Source organism: Homalodisca vitripennis, unplaced genomic scaffold (assembly GCF_021130785.1).
Source record: "Homalodisca vitripennis isolate AUS2020 unplaced genomic scaffold, UT_GWSS_2.1 ScUCBcl_4305;HRSCAF=10415, whole genome shotgun sequence".
Classification (NCBI taxonomy): domain Eukaryota; kingdom Metazoa; phylum Arthropoda; class Insecta; order Hemiptera; family Cicadellidae; genus Homalodisca; species Homalodisca vitripennis.
In genome coordinates this window covers 43,212-60,371 of record NW_025780438.1, presented here as the reverse complement: position 1 = coordinate 60,371, position 17,160 = coordinate 43,212, and the positions used below count along the sequence as shown (strand labels likewise).

Below are 17,160 nucleotides of genomic sequence, written 5' to 3'. Positions count from 1 at the left end.
TAGTTAAATCCCAAAAATGTTGTGGCACTTGTGGAGATTATGTTATACTTTATTAAACAGAGCTTGAGGTATTCGGCCTACTCATTTCTTTTAATGTTCAATAGCAGTTGTCCATGTCTAAGTACCATAAATGATTATAATTTTTTATATTTGTTTTTTTATATACAATTAAAACACTAGAGGAAACAAGTTTTAAACTTGTTATCCATTTCTACTTTAAATCCAAAATATAGTATTTAATTCTAAATTTTATTCTGTTCATTTATATATATATAAATATGAGGCATATGAGAACTACTTAATGTGTGATAAAAATCGATATCAGAATAATATCAACAGAACTGAAACTACTATTAATTGTTCTTTCATACGGTACTGTTAAGTAATTAGGCGACAAGGAATCAGTTAGTAATAACTGTAGCAGTAGCCAAATAAATGAAACCGCACTTTCCACCACGTACTAGGTGGTTGGTCTGCGAATGCTGATCTATTGTGACCTGTATTCTGTTGTTTAGTTTTAATAATTAGTGTTGTGTTTTGTTTTTATGTTTTAGAGTGAGTGAAGTTGACACAAACCATGGTGGTTGTGATTTCTGCCTTATGGTGGTTGTGTGTTCTGTCATAACACTCTGGTACGATTTGTTTATCATAAGCTAGATTGTAATTTATGTGTTAGGTTAGTTACTCACCTGAGGAAGAGATCAGATTGCAGATCTCGAAACTTAGTGTTACTGATTTTTTGTTTCACTAAATGATGGCAAATGTCCAAAAATTCCTGTTTCCTTCACAATCATTCCATCATTAAAAACAAACTGTTCAAACAAAGAATTTAAATTTTGGTCATAAACTGTTTTTAAATTAACCGACTTGGAACTTGACATATAATTTTTCTAACTCACAACAATTTTAAAATTTAATTGTTTGCAAAATTAGTTTGGATTAAAAGGATCCTCAAATTTGTATGTTAGTATGGATTATAGGGATTTTATTGTTCTATCTGCTGAATAAAAATGTAGCTCTAACAAGATGAGAGAGCAGACATCTTGGAGGCACTCTTATGGTTCAATAAATTATTGGGAAAGTAAATTGCTGTTGAAATTTTTAAAATTATATCATGGACCGCTATGGCTCTGTTGGTGTTTTACTTATTTTGGAGGAGTTGGAAGCCTAGAGGGTTTGAGAATGGTGAGTCCTATAACATACATCACCACTGTTAAAATGTTGGGGAGGAAATAGATTGAGCTCCAGTAACGCAGACAAGCGTCAATACGTAACAGGGAGAATGCCATAGACCAGTATGAGAAGTGCAGCATCTTCCACCAGTAGCGGAAAAATGCCCAGACGTAGTTCACCTGGAAATGATCAGTAATTACATAAACATCTACTACAGTGTGACAAGTCTCAAAGGCATGATTAAAAGTCAGTAGTCATAATTAACTTATTGTTCTACATAACAGATCATAAGTTACAAATCTCAATAACTATCAGTAAAAGTTATGTTTATAGTCAAAATTGTCCATTAGGTGTGCCATCATAATTGAATGGGTCCCACCAATAAAGTTCTAAGTTAAAGATTCTGCAACGAAATATTTTGTATGCAAAAACATTCTACACAACATCATGAACAAATATAAGGTTTCAATTACATTAGAAACCCTGTAACTGATACATACAATACAGCAAATATCTGGCCTTGTGGTTCAGTAACATTCCAAGCAACCCAGAATGTTCACCTCGTCACAAATCAACTTGTTGCCAATTGATATAAATCCGTTAAACCAACGCAAAAAAAAGAAAATTAACAATGCAATTTGGTCTAGAAAGATCTTTAGAGCTTCAAGAAATACAGGAGAATTTTACATAACAAAGAAGAATAAACTTAATTAATCAAGGAAAACTTTCACTCATGTGAGATGAGCACAGCAATTTTCATAACATCTTGCTTGCTAATATTTTTTTTCATTAAAAAATCTAATTTAACTAATAAGGTTATATTCACGTTCATTTGTAAAAATAGTGTAAGCAACAGTCGTTTATGTGTTGCACTTTAAAATTTCCAATACTAGTAGTATCATAATGCTCCACAGTATTATGCAAAACAATAATCGTAATATTTTTTTAAAACAATAAATGACTTTTTATTTTCTGAAAAAAATGTTTTATTTAGGGCTAGGATAATTACTGTTAAGATTTATTCAACTAACTGATGGCACTTCCAATACCAGCAGAAATGTGCAAGACTGATCAGGTGTTAGGAGGAAGAAAATTGGCAAAGGTCATATGGAGGGAACACTTGCCATAATGGTGAAGGAAGGGAAAAAAAGAAGGAAGTTACATGTTCTTCTACTGGTTGCTTCTCTTATTTTTTATATAAAGTTTTTTTTATAATAAACATGTCCTACTGGCTGAACACCCCAATCATGTTCTGTTCTCATAGACTGTAGTCTGGTATATCTAAGTTTACTAAAGGATGTAAACGTATAAAAGTCACATCCTTCAGGCAATCTTCATAAAATGTGGAATTTTATGATCACTATTTCAATATTGTAAGGCTTTGGTAGCTAACAAAAAGAGGGTCAAATCCAAAAACAACATAATCAACTGTCAAAGAGGATGACAAAGATGAAATTTGTTTTCTTCCAGCTTCTTAATTACCATTGGCCTCCACCCTAAATAAACCTCAGATAAAGTTCAACAATAAACTAAATAACTATAAAATAATCAACTTTATAACAAATATACAATATTTGGACATTTTTGCTTAAGCATTTTTATAAAAATACCTATTATAGTATTTCCACTGTATGACACGATCATAACTGTTCTAGTACATATGACCAACTTTTGAGGTAATTTTTACATTTATTTTTAGTACAACAGTGAAAAATAAATTGTAGACTTTTGAAAACTAGGACTCATTAATCAACGGTTTCATACAAAAATTAAAAAACATTATTTTTAAAAGGGAGTTTAAGGACATGTAACCAAAAATCAGGATTAATGTTTTTGCTACCGTGCTATTTACCATTTTTAAAAGAATGCTGATGTGATAAATTTTGGATTTATATTTCTAGTTAAACCACAGAATCTAAGCAGGCGAAACAAATAAATTAGTCTAAATATTTTTAAACAAAAGGCGCTTCCGTCCCCCTGCCGCTGAGTGAAGATTGTTTATAAATACTTCCTTGGCAACCGCGATAACCACAGAGCGTGCACCAGGCATTTCGAAGGCTTTTTGTGAACTAAAAAAACTCTCCAAGAGACAAATCTATAGTATTGGATATAACTATATTTGGCGTTTGGTCAAAGTAGGCAAAGTATTCTAATTAACCTACGGCGTGAGAAGGGTTAATGTTTGCCCCTACTGTAACCATTCCCAAAGCAAACATTCTTTGAAGAGGCTGCTTCAGGATCACATTCCACATGTACATTCTGACTTTCTCTCACTGATTGGTCACAACCCCACAGGTTTGCTGCGATTTTGGCAGGACATCACTCTCAAAACTCGATTAAACTGTTGGTTGATTAAACTCTACCTGAGATGCAGGACAAGTACATTTAGGACCTTTTGTGGCTTACCCCAGGAGTCCAACTTCCTCCTTTCCTTTTTAATATGTACACTGTCATACCAGAAACATAATCAGCAACATTATGTATGATGGTGATATTGCACAGTCGTACTATCACAACAATATTCAACCAACCATGCTGGTGTTAACAATCCTAGCTGTGCTCAAAGAAGATTTTAGAATATCTAATCATTTATTTCATAAAAATAATTAGTTTTAGAACCCCTTTAAAAAATGCATCTGGTGTACAAAACAAAAACATTAAGTAATTTTTAGCACTACAAATAAAATTCAACATTTGTTGTAATAAATTAAAACAAAAAGTGGTTAACTTACGCCAGGAGGAAGTGTGTTGTTGCGGAATGCTTTGTAGAACATATCCTCTGCTGGAAGGTAGAAGGGAACAGAGCACAGACACAAATAATATCCGGCATACACTCCATGCCACAGACTAGACACTACAAACGTCACAGGCATCCTGCCAACATGTAAACAACAAAATACTTAATACCAGCTTGACAGATTTTTTAATGATTTCATCCCATTATATATATTTTTAATAAAAAAGAAATAATGCTTTCTAGAAATATGCTAACTATGAACAAATATACTATTTATTTTTATTTATCTTTTAATCTGGTTCTTAGTAAACAAATCTTATACAGACTAAATTCAAATTGAGTAGCCTACAACAGTAGATCTCATGAATCAAATACAAATTGATGACTTCCTTTAATAGACTAGTTTTTAAAATTTTCTCCATTAATGGTAGATAAAAGGAAGAGTTACCATTTGGAAATTTTGAGTTGGGGGACATCACTCTTACAAAATTAACCCTTTGAAGCCGATTTAAATTTAGCATTTTTTCAGATTACGCTCATTTAAGGTGAAAAAATGAAAATTCCTTAAAGCTAATTTTTTATTCATTCCTAATGACTAATAACACACACACAAAATTTACAATAATGTAATACTTGCATTCGGCATACATGTGATGAAAAATATGAAAACATCCTCATTATCGTCACTGTCAGTATAATTGTTTAAAAGAATATCACTAATATCATCTTCATCCACATCATTATAAGCACTAGAAAACGTAGCATTCAAAACTTTAGCAACAAAATCGTCAATCAGAATCGTCTGGGTGATGAGCCATAATTACACAACAGAAAAGAAACAATAAAAACTTGATTATAACACCGAAAACATGGTAACAATAACTTTTTACAACTGTTTGTAAAAGGAATGACAACGCAAGAACACTTCCCAAAGGCACAATGCGTGCTCCACTGATAGTCGGTAATGGCGGATAGTATCGTCATCGGCGTACAGACGGGAGTGGGAGAACAGCTGCCAGCAACAAAACAATCTATTGCTTACTTACTGCGGCCAGCTGACAGCTGCAACTGGATTATTTGGTCAAGCCAGTACATTACTTAGTATTGTGGCTTATATATTGAGGTTATAAACTTAAAAAACAGTAATTAAACATATTTTTATCGATCGGCGGATTATTTCGTCTTTGGCGTTATAAGACCTAAAAACATCGCGGATTATTCCGTCTACGGCGTGCTAAGAGTTAAGCATAGAGTGGTCACATTTTCTTGTCCTAAATGCTACTCAAATGAAAAAGGATGGATGTCACTCTAATAATCACAACCTCTCCTAATACAGTTTAGGATTTTTTAAATCTAAACTAAACCATAATTTATTTTTAGAGATTCTAAAACACTAATGAGAGTCGACCACTGACCTGTAGGACTTTACTGGGAACCGTTTGTATACGTTGACGGCGAGCCAATGTTGTATGGTCATATTCCATGCTTTCATAGAGGATCGGATGGTGGGCTGGAAGTCTGATCCCCAGGCATCGATGTTGTAGATGGCTGCGAAACTGTACTGTTCCTTCTGTGCCAACTCGGGACTGGCAGCTCTGTTAAAACACATTTAGTTACACATAATATAGCTATGTTGGGAAGGGTTGATTCAATGTGAATGTTGAGTTTTGCTCTAATTCACCAGTATAGCTTTAGTTGTGAAATCCAATCTCCAGTGTGTGTGCAGTGACATCTGGAGTCATGTTTGTCTGAAGGGATCCAAAAAAATTCTGTGGCAAAGAAGCTCATAAACGCTTCGCATTGTTTTGACATGAGACACCTAGACAACAAAATATAGTGTAATCTAGGTGAAGGGTTAATGGCATTGTCTAATAAGGTGCACAATTGAGTGCACTACAATGTTCGGACACGATCCCAAAACACAGTGAGCAAACAAGTTCTCTTATAAGATGCATGCTTAAGAACTACTAGTGATCAAATTATATAATAATGTAGCATATATGCCTGAGTTATCACAAGAACAAGTAAAGAGATAGACAGACACATTAACCAATTTTAAAAGGCCTCCATAGTAAATTAAGAAAACAATTGAAATAAAATAAATACTAACATACAACAATTAGGTTGAACTTCGTATTGGCTTGGGTTACTATACTGCATTTTATCGCATTGAAACATGGAGCAGCATTAGCTTGGGAAAAAATACTATGATTTACTGTCAACATAATAGAACCACCATTTCTAGCAGACATTTTGATACAAAGATTATAATGGACTTTTTATAACACAAATTATATAAATAGAAACATACGAGGGTAGGTTGTAATATAAAGCAGAACATTGTATTGTTTAACATTAAGTTCAAGCTTTCTTTCAAAGGTCTTTTCTAAGTTGTCACACTAATATCGGCCTTGTTCGAGTAAACTACCCAACGCTATATAAACTCACATTCTGCCAAGGGTGAAGAATTCAGTGGAGGGTCCCTGCCCCGGCTTAGGCTCTGTGACAGCAGGGTATGCCCCTAGTCCACTCATTGTGAACACACACTCTGAGAGACGCATTCCGATGTACATCCGCATGCGGAAGTTGAAGAATGATGGGTACAGATACCAGAGGCGGTACAGCATTGAACGTTCTGTGTAGAACTCATCACTCAGGGCATACTATGGACATCACACATATTTTTAAAATAATTTGTGTACTTATTTTCTCTGTGCAATAGTAATTAATCTAGATCATCATCCAAACAAGAAGATTATGATAGCTTTTAAATGTCATTTTGTTATTAATTTTTATTTCCTGGATATCCTAGTACTGCTAGATCTGTTCCTATTTGCTTTCTAGTGTAATTACAAAAAATTCTTTTCTATCATACTTAATGGTTACTTTTTTAAGAAAACTGACATAATTTATTGTTATATACGTATTTTGAAAGTTCTTAACATTTGTTTATGAGAGATCATTAAAAATGCACCACTAACTTTAATGTCACTGCATTATTTTGTTACATGTTGTTAGTTATAGAGTTCATCAATAAAATCTGCAACATTCGTTTAAAAAAAAAAGCAGCCATTTTGAGGTAATAATGCTGTTTGATGTCTGCACTGTTATGTGATTATTTACAGACTGTGAAATTGCTTCATGTTATAAAGAAATGGTCAGTTGTAAAACAAAAATTTTACTGCATTAGATAAATACAGTAAAGTACTAAACCAAAGCAATAAAAATAGTTTACCCATTGAGTAGTTATTTAAGTAATAATATTTTTCATTTTTGTCACTTGAATTTTTACAAATCATTGACGTCAGGAATACAGCACTCGGCCAGATCACATAACCCCTTAATTACTACTTACTACTAAGAGCAACAACTGAAGGAAAGAAACTTTTAAATAATTTGAGACAAGAAAATAAGTAGGGTTGCCATATCACTGGATTTCCCCAGATCACTGGATTTTGAAAGTAAAAATATAGCTCCTGAGCATTCCCACAAAAATCTTAAAAAAAACCCTTTTTTTAATTTTCCTACAAAAATGTGTTATTTAACAGAAATGTGTCAAAATCATATTTTAGAACAAAAATATTTACGAGGGTAATTCGGAAAGTAAGGTCAGTTTTTTTATTTAAAAAAAACTGCAACAGATTTTTTAAAAAAACTTGTTTTATTTGATTCCTGACATCAATCACTATTTTTCTACATAATTTCCACTTTTGTTTAAACACTTGTCATAACGATCTACAAGTTTTTGAATGCCGGTGTCATAGAAGTCGGCCGCCTGCGACGATAACCAGTCTTGTACTGCTTGTTTCACCTTGTCATTAGTGTCGAAGCGCTTCCCGCCTAGGAACTCTTTTAGGTAGCGAAACAAGTGGAAGTCGCTCGGCGCTAAGTCTAGGCTGTATGGCGAGTGTTCTAGCTGTTTCCAACCAAACGATTTAATGAGATTTTGGGTTTGGTTGGCAGAGTGGGGTCTGGCATTGTCATGCAGCAACGAAACTCCAGCTGTCAATAGGCCACGTTGCTTGTTCTGTATTGCTCGTCTAAGGTTAGTCAGAGTGTTGCAATAAGAGGCCGCATTTATTGTTGTTCCTCGCTACATAAACTCGACTAGCAATATCCCGTCTATCCCAAAACACTGTCGCCATAACCTTGCGTGTGGACAATGTTTGTTTTGCTTTCACTTTAACCGGTGACGTCGAGTGACGCCACTCCATCGACTGGCGTTTCATTTCTGGGGTTATGTGGGAAACCCATGTCTCGTCACTCGTCACAATGTGGTCTAAAAGGTTATCACCTTCCTGATGATATTGGATCAAAAATTCAAGAGCAATACCCATTCTTCTTTTTTTGTGTTCCTCAGTAAGCAGCCTGGGAACCCAACATGAGCACAATTTGCAAAAATCCAAAATTTCAGAAACAATTTTAAACAATGTGGTTCTACTCACGTTTGGAAATTCGATTGCTAATGAAGAAACAGTGAATCGCCGATCTTCACGAATTTTTTCATCGATGGCTTTCACCAAATCTTCGGTGATCACTGACGCCCGACGAGATCATGGTTCGTCATGGACATTTTCCCGTCCATCTCTCACCCACTTCCGCACTTTGCTGTCACTCATTGCATTTGGACCATACACTTCACTAATCTGTCGAAGAATATCCGCTGCTGAAACGTTCCTTGCTGTCAAAAACCGTATCACAGACCGTATTTCACAGTCGGCAGGGCGATCAATAGTTTTAAACATTTAAAAAAGGAACAGACAACAGCAGACTACAACGATTTTACTCCAAATGGCGTCGTCCTGCGTGCAATGCATGCCGGGAGTCAGGGCGCATGCGCATTTCGCTGCTCGCATACTGTTTGTCTGGTTTACGCAAATCAGACCTTACTTTCCGAATTACCCTCGTATATTAGTAACTTTATTTCATCATGTAATGATTGTCAATGCTAAACCTAAAATTACTGGGTGGGTTTCCTTTGGTGGGAAACTTCTTTATCTTCATAAAAAACCTATGATAAAAACGTGTTGTCGATTACTGAGGATAAGAAAATTTATGGCATAGCAACCAAAGTAACACAAGTGAACCAAACTGAATAGAGGACCAAAGTAACCAAACCGAAACAAGCATTTTTACTAATCCCATTTTTATTTTAGTGATTACTATCTGTATTGTAAAAGACATTAAGTTGTTATGTTAGCATTTTAGCTTACGTTTTAAGGCTTTATTGTTTGTAGTATTATATTTTGAATAGAAATTAATTGTGAGTGTTGAAACAGACAAAAATATATGCCCAAGTAAAAAATGTGAAAAATTTTCCTGTCTTTTTAATTAGTTCTTCAGGATCTAATTTTCTTATTTGCTTCTGTAGAAAGTATTTTCTCTTGCTTGCTTAATGGACAAAAATGGAATACACTAACAGTAGAGTCAATTTAAAGCATTTTATATGTGAAATATAGTTTTAAATTATATTCTTATCAAGAGTTCTGCAAATAACTTTTGTAAAATACAATTTTATGAAAGAGATAGTAAAAATTGGTATTACAACCATCATCTCCTGGCTCTAGTAACCTACCAGCTCTATCCCCACAATTAAGTGGTGTGTCCTTTCAGATGAATAATTATATTCATTGATAAATGAATGATGTGATGATTGAGATTCAGTTGGTTATTTTTAAATAAGTGGAACATTTAATCAATAACCTAAATGGTATATTGGTAGATGGGAATATTTGTAACTATATGTTTATAATGTAGTTACCATACTGTGGGTTTATGTTTACTGCTTCTAAAATATTAAATTCTAGCTGCTAACTGATAAAGTGATCAAAACTTATTTTTGAATTTTACATTCTATTTCTACACCTTGCTAAACAAGGAAATGAGTTTAATTAGCAAATAGTTAATGTTTGGTTGGTTTTTAAATCTTGATGTTAATACGAAATATTTCTAAAAAAGAGGCTCATTCATATTGCTAAACAGCCTTTCCAAATTATTAAATTAAAACTATAAAAAAGTATATTGTTTCATAGATTTTATAGTTGCGACCTCGTGTCGTCGCAACCGAAAGAGGGCACCTTCCAGAGAAATAATAATTAACCGTGGATCCGCCACTAGATTCCTCCTATCCAAAACCTAACCAGCTTTGATGACTAAAGATAAACTAATAATTTAGATATGGTTCCAAAAGGTTCCCTAACAATTATACTAAATCCTAGACCATGTACACTCATTTCTACCTGTCTACTCTACCCGATCGCTGCACAACGACTCCCTCCCAACCTTCGATCTCAGTCTGCTAACCTAGCAGGAATCATCCTTCCAGAATTCCGGATGGTAGGAGGCTCCTATTGTTTAAGCTATGACCTAGAGGTCGGCGCAGCTGGCTAACGTGTTCACGGCTACTCATAGATTACACACGCCAATTTCTAATCTATAGAGGCACTCGCTACATTGTTCACTCCTTTTATTTGTTTGGTCTGATTTAGGATACTTAAACATAAAAACATTTCCCACAAACCATAATAATACAAGCATATTAACTAATGATTATATTCTACAGTTTTTTAAATGTTGAAATGCATTAAAAAGCATATTTCAATGCTTCATTTTAAAAGCACTTGGCATTGTTCACACATCCATTACTATTATTTAATTGCATTCACAATCACTCTACAACCTTATCAATCAACTTCAGAATCACGCAAGTTTTCACGATCTGAAACGTAATGTAAACAAACTGTCAGACAATATAGTGTACAGCTAAAACACAACAAGTAAAACATTTCAATATCAGCAGGTTGGCCACATTTATAGAAATAAAATAATTTGGTTGCATCTAAAAACTTAATAAGGAAAACACCAATGATATCTGCCAAAAATACGGTAAACTAAGTGATTTAATGTCAAATGAAGAAAAGATACCCGGTACCTGACTCACATTAAGCCCTGGCCGAGCTGCTCATAACCAGCACATGTGTCTACTCCAATGGGTTTAAAACATAAAATAAGTGATTCCAGTGCAATCTTAACACATGTATCACACTGCCACCCACAACTTACTCAATGAGAAGATGGACCTACCTTGAGAGGGAAAACGTAAGAGGAGAGTAGAAAAGCTCCAGCCCACAAAGGAACAGGCATTATCCTCTCCAGCGTAGCCTTGGTACAAGGAGCCAGTTCTGCAAACGGACTGTTGAACATATCCCAGTACATACGGTACTTGAAATAAGGTCCTGTAATTAGAAAAATAACAGACTCATAACTCAAAAAAATACCTTTGTCCTTTAAAATTCAAACACAATACAACAAAATATCCTACATGACAAGTAGGTCTAATTTAACTTTATAATATACACAAACACATCAGGTAAAATGTTTGCCCATCTTATTTTTATAACCTTTTGCTTTTTACACACCTTACTCCTAAGAAAGTTGAGGGAAAGATATTAATGAAGAGTTCTGCAGTGACTGAGCTCATATCTGTCAGTAAATGACAGAGTGTTGATTTTTAAGATATGCAATAATTAATTGTAGGAGTGCTATACAAGTTGATTCTGAGTCTATATTGTTTGTATTAAATGTGAATGACATTAGTACTGGGCCTACTTAGCACTCTCAAAGCTACCAGAATAGCTTACTTTGCACTATTTGAGACTCATCTTTGCTATGGAATAGTGATTTGGGGAAGGTCTTCCATCACCAACTTCCGGCGAGTGCTAGTTTTGCAAAAGTGTGCAGTATAAATCATGGCTAGCTTAAATCCTCAAGAAACTTATAGGGGGGCTTTTAAGACATTAGGCATACTCACAGTGGTGTGTACTTACATCACTGAGGTAATTCAACAGGTCTTAAAAGGAAATCTTTTGAGGAACAGCGATATCTATAATCGTCAAACAAGACATGGTGATGAATTTAATTTGCCAGCCTACAGATAAGCTCTGCAAAGAAACCATCTTAACACATTCACTGCGGGTGACGAGCATGCTCGTCATGCGAAAATGGTGCGCCGAGCGGTGGACGAGCGAGCTCGGCATACGGCAGCTGCTTTCATATTGCCTCAGTGAGAGCTAAGCAGTTGCCCGGGAAGGCTTTAACACTCATAGCGAGGTGTGCCTGTTTCGGTGAGTCAGTTGGTACGATTCGTCGCCGGTTCGCCATTTTCGTTTGTTGTGTATGCTTTGCGATATTGTGTGAGTGGATTATGTCTGTTGACTGTGTAAGTGTATGTACTCATAATGGAAGGAAGACGATAATGTTATTGACGATAATTTTTCATCTGATGAAGACAATGAGTCGCAATGAAATGCACTTTCTCCAGGTTGTTGTAGTAAATTCTTTTTACCTTTACAACATGTACAACTCAGATAGACAGTTCCTGTATGACTTCTGAATTCATGTTCTTGAAGACCTGCTCCCTCCAAAGAAAACCCCACTGCTCATCACACCGACACGCAACAGCATGCATCGTCTCTCCAAACTAACGAAGCGCAAAGGAAACGGCAAGTCAGTTACCCGGAGGTTGCCGCGTTTGCTACCAAGAAGGCAAGCGTAAGGAAACAGTCTACTATTGTGCAGTGTGCCCTGACGAACCAGGTCTGTGTGAACTCAGTTGCTTTGATAAGTATCACGAGGACAAATAAGTAGTTTTGAGTCTTTGGCGGTGGATGGGGATGTATACAGGGTGAGTAAGAAATGTGGTAAAATATTTTAAGACGTGATTGTAGAGCTAAAAATAAGAAAAAAATGTTATATAAAGTTAGGTCCGGAAATGCTCCATTACTGAGTACTGGCTGGCGAAAGAATTTGCTTTGTTTTCAGTTCACCTGGTGAAATTAAGTGATTCTGAAATGTTTTGTTCTTACTTTTTAACTCAAATAAGGTGGATTTATATGGAAAATCACCTGAAAAATCAAATAAAATCACTCTAGATGTTGTAGTGTGAACAGTTTTTGAGAAAAAGTATGAAATTTGCAAAAATTCTAATAAAAATACCGTCGTAATGTTTGATGTCCAATAACATTGTTAAATGACCAATAAACAAACTGTTTTTCCTAATACAGATTGTAGAGAATTTAATTCTGAAAACAACAATAATAAGCAAAGTTAACTAAATGTGTAAAAAAGTTATGAAATTGACTCCTCACGTATTACACTACATAGCAAACTTTTGCTGTTTTATAATAAGGAATGAGTATCTGATTGGTAACAGCTGGTAATAATTAATCATTTAAACAACAGCTGTTTAAACATATTTAAATAATAAATAATCAGCTGGGCATTTATTATTAGATGACATATGTCACCTCATTGTTGAACAAAACAACAAATTGTAAAGATGCTGTGTGTTTGTGTTAAGTATTTTAACCAGTTATTTTCATCCATTTTATTAGTGATTTTGTGTTGTGTGTTTCATTTATTAAAAATGGAAGGTAATAGTCATGTGTATTCAAACTCTGAATTTGCAGACATGCATTTAATGTATGGTTTGGGACGCTGCAATAGTACTGCAGCAAGACGTCTGTATCAAGAGAACTTTCCTAACCGCAGGTGTCCAAGCATTCATCAACGCCTATCTGAAACAGGTTCTTTGAAGTCTTCGGAGGATAGTAATGCAGGCATCACCCGATCATGTAGCACTGTTGAATTAGAAGACTTGGTTCTTAATGAAATTTCTGATTATCCTGAAAAGAGCACTAGAAAATTGTCACTAAAGTTCAATGTCAGCCTATCTAGTATTCAAAGAGTACTACACAAGTACCAGTTACACCCATACAATTTACAACATGTCCAAACTCTTTTGCCACAAGACTACGCTCCCCGTGTTGCTTTTTGTCAATGGCTTCTGGAAAAATGTGGTGATCCAAACTTTTTAAATACAATTTTGTTTATCGATGAGGCTCACTTTACAAGAACAGCGATCATTAACTTCCATAACAACCACACTTGGGCAGATATATATCCTCATGCTATCAAACCTAATCGCCCACAACATCAGTTTTCAGTAAATGTTTGGCCTGGAATCTTAGCAGATCATTTAGTCATGTACCTTCCCTCCAGGCTTAATGGCGTGGTGTACTTGAACTTTTTAATAGACGAGCTACCTAACCTGCTTGATGGTGTACCTCTGTGTTTGCGCCAAAACATGTGGTTTATGCATGACGGGACACCTGCGCATTACTCTATGGCTGTTCGTGGATACCTAAATGAGAGTTTCACAAATATATGGATAGACCGAGGTGGACCATTTTCATGGCCAGCAAGAACACCGGACTTAAATCCTTTGGACTTTTACCTTTGGGGACATTTAAAAACATTATTTTACTCTTCCCCAATAGATACCATTGAAGAACTCCGATTAAACATTTCTAATGGAATAGAAACCATTAAGCAGACATCTGGAGTTTTTGAACGGGTCCGAAACTCGATAAGAAGACGCCTGAATGTGCATTTTGAACAACGGGGGTCATTTTGAGCATCATCTTTAATCTTCCGGTGAGATTTAAAGCGATTGTAGATATTTTTATTGTATTTAAAAATAAAATTTTTAACTAAAAGTGTGTTTGTTTTTCACCAGCTGTTACCAATCAGATACTCATTCCTTATTATAAAACAGCAAAAGTTTGCTGTGTAGTGTAATACATGAGGCGTCAATTTCATAACTTTTTTACACATTTAGTTAACTTTGCTTATCATTGTTGTTTTCAGAATTAAATTCTCTACAATCTGTTTTAGGAAAATCAATTTGTTTATTGGCCATTTAACAATATTATTGGACATCAAACATTTAAGATGGTATTTTTATTATTAAATTTTTGGCAAATTTCATACTTTTTTCTTAAACCCTGTTCACACTACAACCTCTAGAGTGGTTTTATTTGATTTTTCAGGTGATTTTCCATATAACTCCACCTTATTTTAGTTAAAAAATAAGAACAAAACATTTCAGGATCACTTAATTTCACCAGGTGAACTGAAAGCAAAGCAAAATCTTTCGCCAGCCATTACTCAGTAATGGAGCGCTTCCGGACCTACCTTTATATAACATTTTTTTATTATTTTTACCTCTACAATCACGTCTTAAAATATTTTACCATATTTCTGACTCACCCTGTATAGTTTTTTCTAATTTTTACTCAGGGAGGGGGGAGTGTTAACTGTTTTTGATGTTGTATATTTTTCAAACTAATATGTAATATATATGTGTAATTGATGTACTATCTATGTGTCAGTCATGTATTATATACGTGTAATTCGTGAGTGTTTGTGCCGAAACCTAGTGCGCTGCGAGCACATACAACACCGGCACCCGGTGTGGATGACGAGCAGACTCGGCACGGATATGACGTCACCCGTTACGGCCAACGAAGCTTCTGGGATACCTTGGACAACCCTTTCGGCCATCCTGACTCCATTTTGGGTAAATAAAAACAAAAAAAATCCCAGTAATTTTGTCATCCGCAGTGAATGTGTTAATCAGGTGCCAGGTTTTACAACACGCTACCAAGAAAACTAAAAAAAAACATGGCCCTATTGTTTTGAAGAAGAAAATGTTCAAGTGGCTAGAGGAAGGAATTGTTTATAGCCTGCAAGAGTTGAACACCACCATCAATGACTAATAGAAGTTTCTATGAATGTATTAACTTTTAATTGTAAATAATGTACTAGCACTAACCCTATGAATATGAAAATAATAAATACTGTCTATTGTCTACTGCACATATTACATGTATGCTGATAATTTACAGACTTCTGTTCATTTTACTACTACTGACATAATTGTGTCCAAAGTTAACAATAGACCCCAACAATAAACACAGACTTAGGACTGAGTCATGACAATCTCAACTATTTACTTAGTTGCCTTTATGGAGTAAACAGACTTCAACACAGTTAGTGCATCATTTACTATTACTGGCCTGTCACAGAGCAACAACAGAGTGGAAAGCTAAGCTCTTCAAATTATTTAATTACAAAATTGCAAACATTTTGTTAAATTTTCTTTTACTATACCATCTTGTTTATTTAACTTTATGATGAGAAACTGCTGCATTACCTGACAGGAAACTTCTATAGTTACAGAATTATTCTTTACATTACACTTTCGATCTGAGCTTTAGCAGCATATCACACCACACCATGTTAAAATGCAGTTGCATTGTAGAAACTTACTGTTCAATAATCCCTAAAAGTGTATACACTGATATAAATCAAAATTAAATAATTACAACAATTATACCATTTTTTAAAGTTGAAATTTGCAGATTTCTTTACAATTTTTGACAAACTTCTTATGGTGCTAAATTTCTTATTTCACTGTTCATGGACTACCCTATATTACTAATGTTGACTTAAAAAAAATTTTATTTCATTAAGTAAACATTGTAATCATTTGATAATAAGTTTCTATAGAGGTTGAAACATAACATAGTGAAGAAACAAAAAGCAATCTGGAAATACCTTATTATAAATAAAAATTTAATTAATCCATACATTTCAAGCAATAAAAACTACTTTAAACTAGAAAAATAAATTATTATGACAGCCCTTCATAATTTTAATTAAATTCTTCCCACTCTATCTCTTTTACAATCTTATTCCATAGTGACAAATTGACTTTAAAACAATAATTAGAAGATAAACACCAACATTAGGAATTCTCAGTTACAATAGATTGATAGGAACACTACTGAGATTTCAATTTACACTATTGGTGTAATGCCTATGTACCTGTAAGTACACCAATGTAACAGAAAGAGTAATGGAAGATATCCAGAAGGCTTGGGGGTGCGACACGACTAGCTTCCACTTCAATTTGAGGCGAATCATCAGACGAGTCTCTCACTTTCTCTGCCATAGCAGTGTCATGAACCTCAAACGCCAGTCCTACCAACTATAAAAAGTTTTTTCATTTCAGTCCAGAATTAGAGTATCCTACATAAAGACATTTGAGCCAAAAGTAAATAACAAATGATATTTTAATTTGGATTATAATTCCAATATTCTGATTAGGCATATCTTTATACAATTTCTTTTTATTATAAACTATTTACGAATGGTGCAGAAATAAAACTAAAATAGCATAAAAAACTATTCTCTCATAAATATTTTATTATTAGAATCTAACTCTTGAAATTTCAACTATTACTAATTTTTACAGCAAAACAAATACACACCTAAACTTTCTTGAGCACATATTTTTCATACCAGTGATGAATCCGAAAGGGCTTGTGAATTAATGAATCCAAAAG

The 17,160-nt window shown here is 34.5% G+C and overlaps 1 protein-coding gene across 2 annotated transcripts in view; it reads right to left on the bottom strand.

Annotated features, from left to right (window-relative positions):
- Nucleotides 1-850: 850 nt before the first annotated feature.
- The window catches only part of LOC124372904 (lysophospholipid acyltransferase 7-like), a 33,991-nt gene continuing 17,681 nt past the window's right edge, over nt 851-17,160 (bottom strand). For both annotated transcript variants that reach the window (XM_046831314.1, XM_046831315.1), the window contains 6 exons: nt 16,640-16,802; nt 10,994-11,145; nt 6,359-6,573; nt 5,326-5,505; nt 3,906-4,047; nt 851-1,352 (listed from right to left, as the gene is read on the bottom strand). In XM_046831314.1, coding sequence (XP_046687270.1) covers nt 1,146-1,352; nt 3,906-4,047; nt 5,326-5,505; nt 6,359-6,573; nt 10,994-11,145; nt 16,640-16,802 — 1,059 coding nt within the window. In that variant the 3' untranslated portion in view covers nt 851-1,145. The remainder of the gene's footprint in view (nt 1,353-3,905; nt 4,048-5,325; nt 5,506-6,358; nt 6,574-10,993; nt 11,146-16,639; nt 16,803-17,160) is intronic.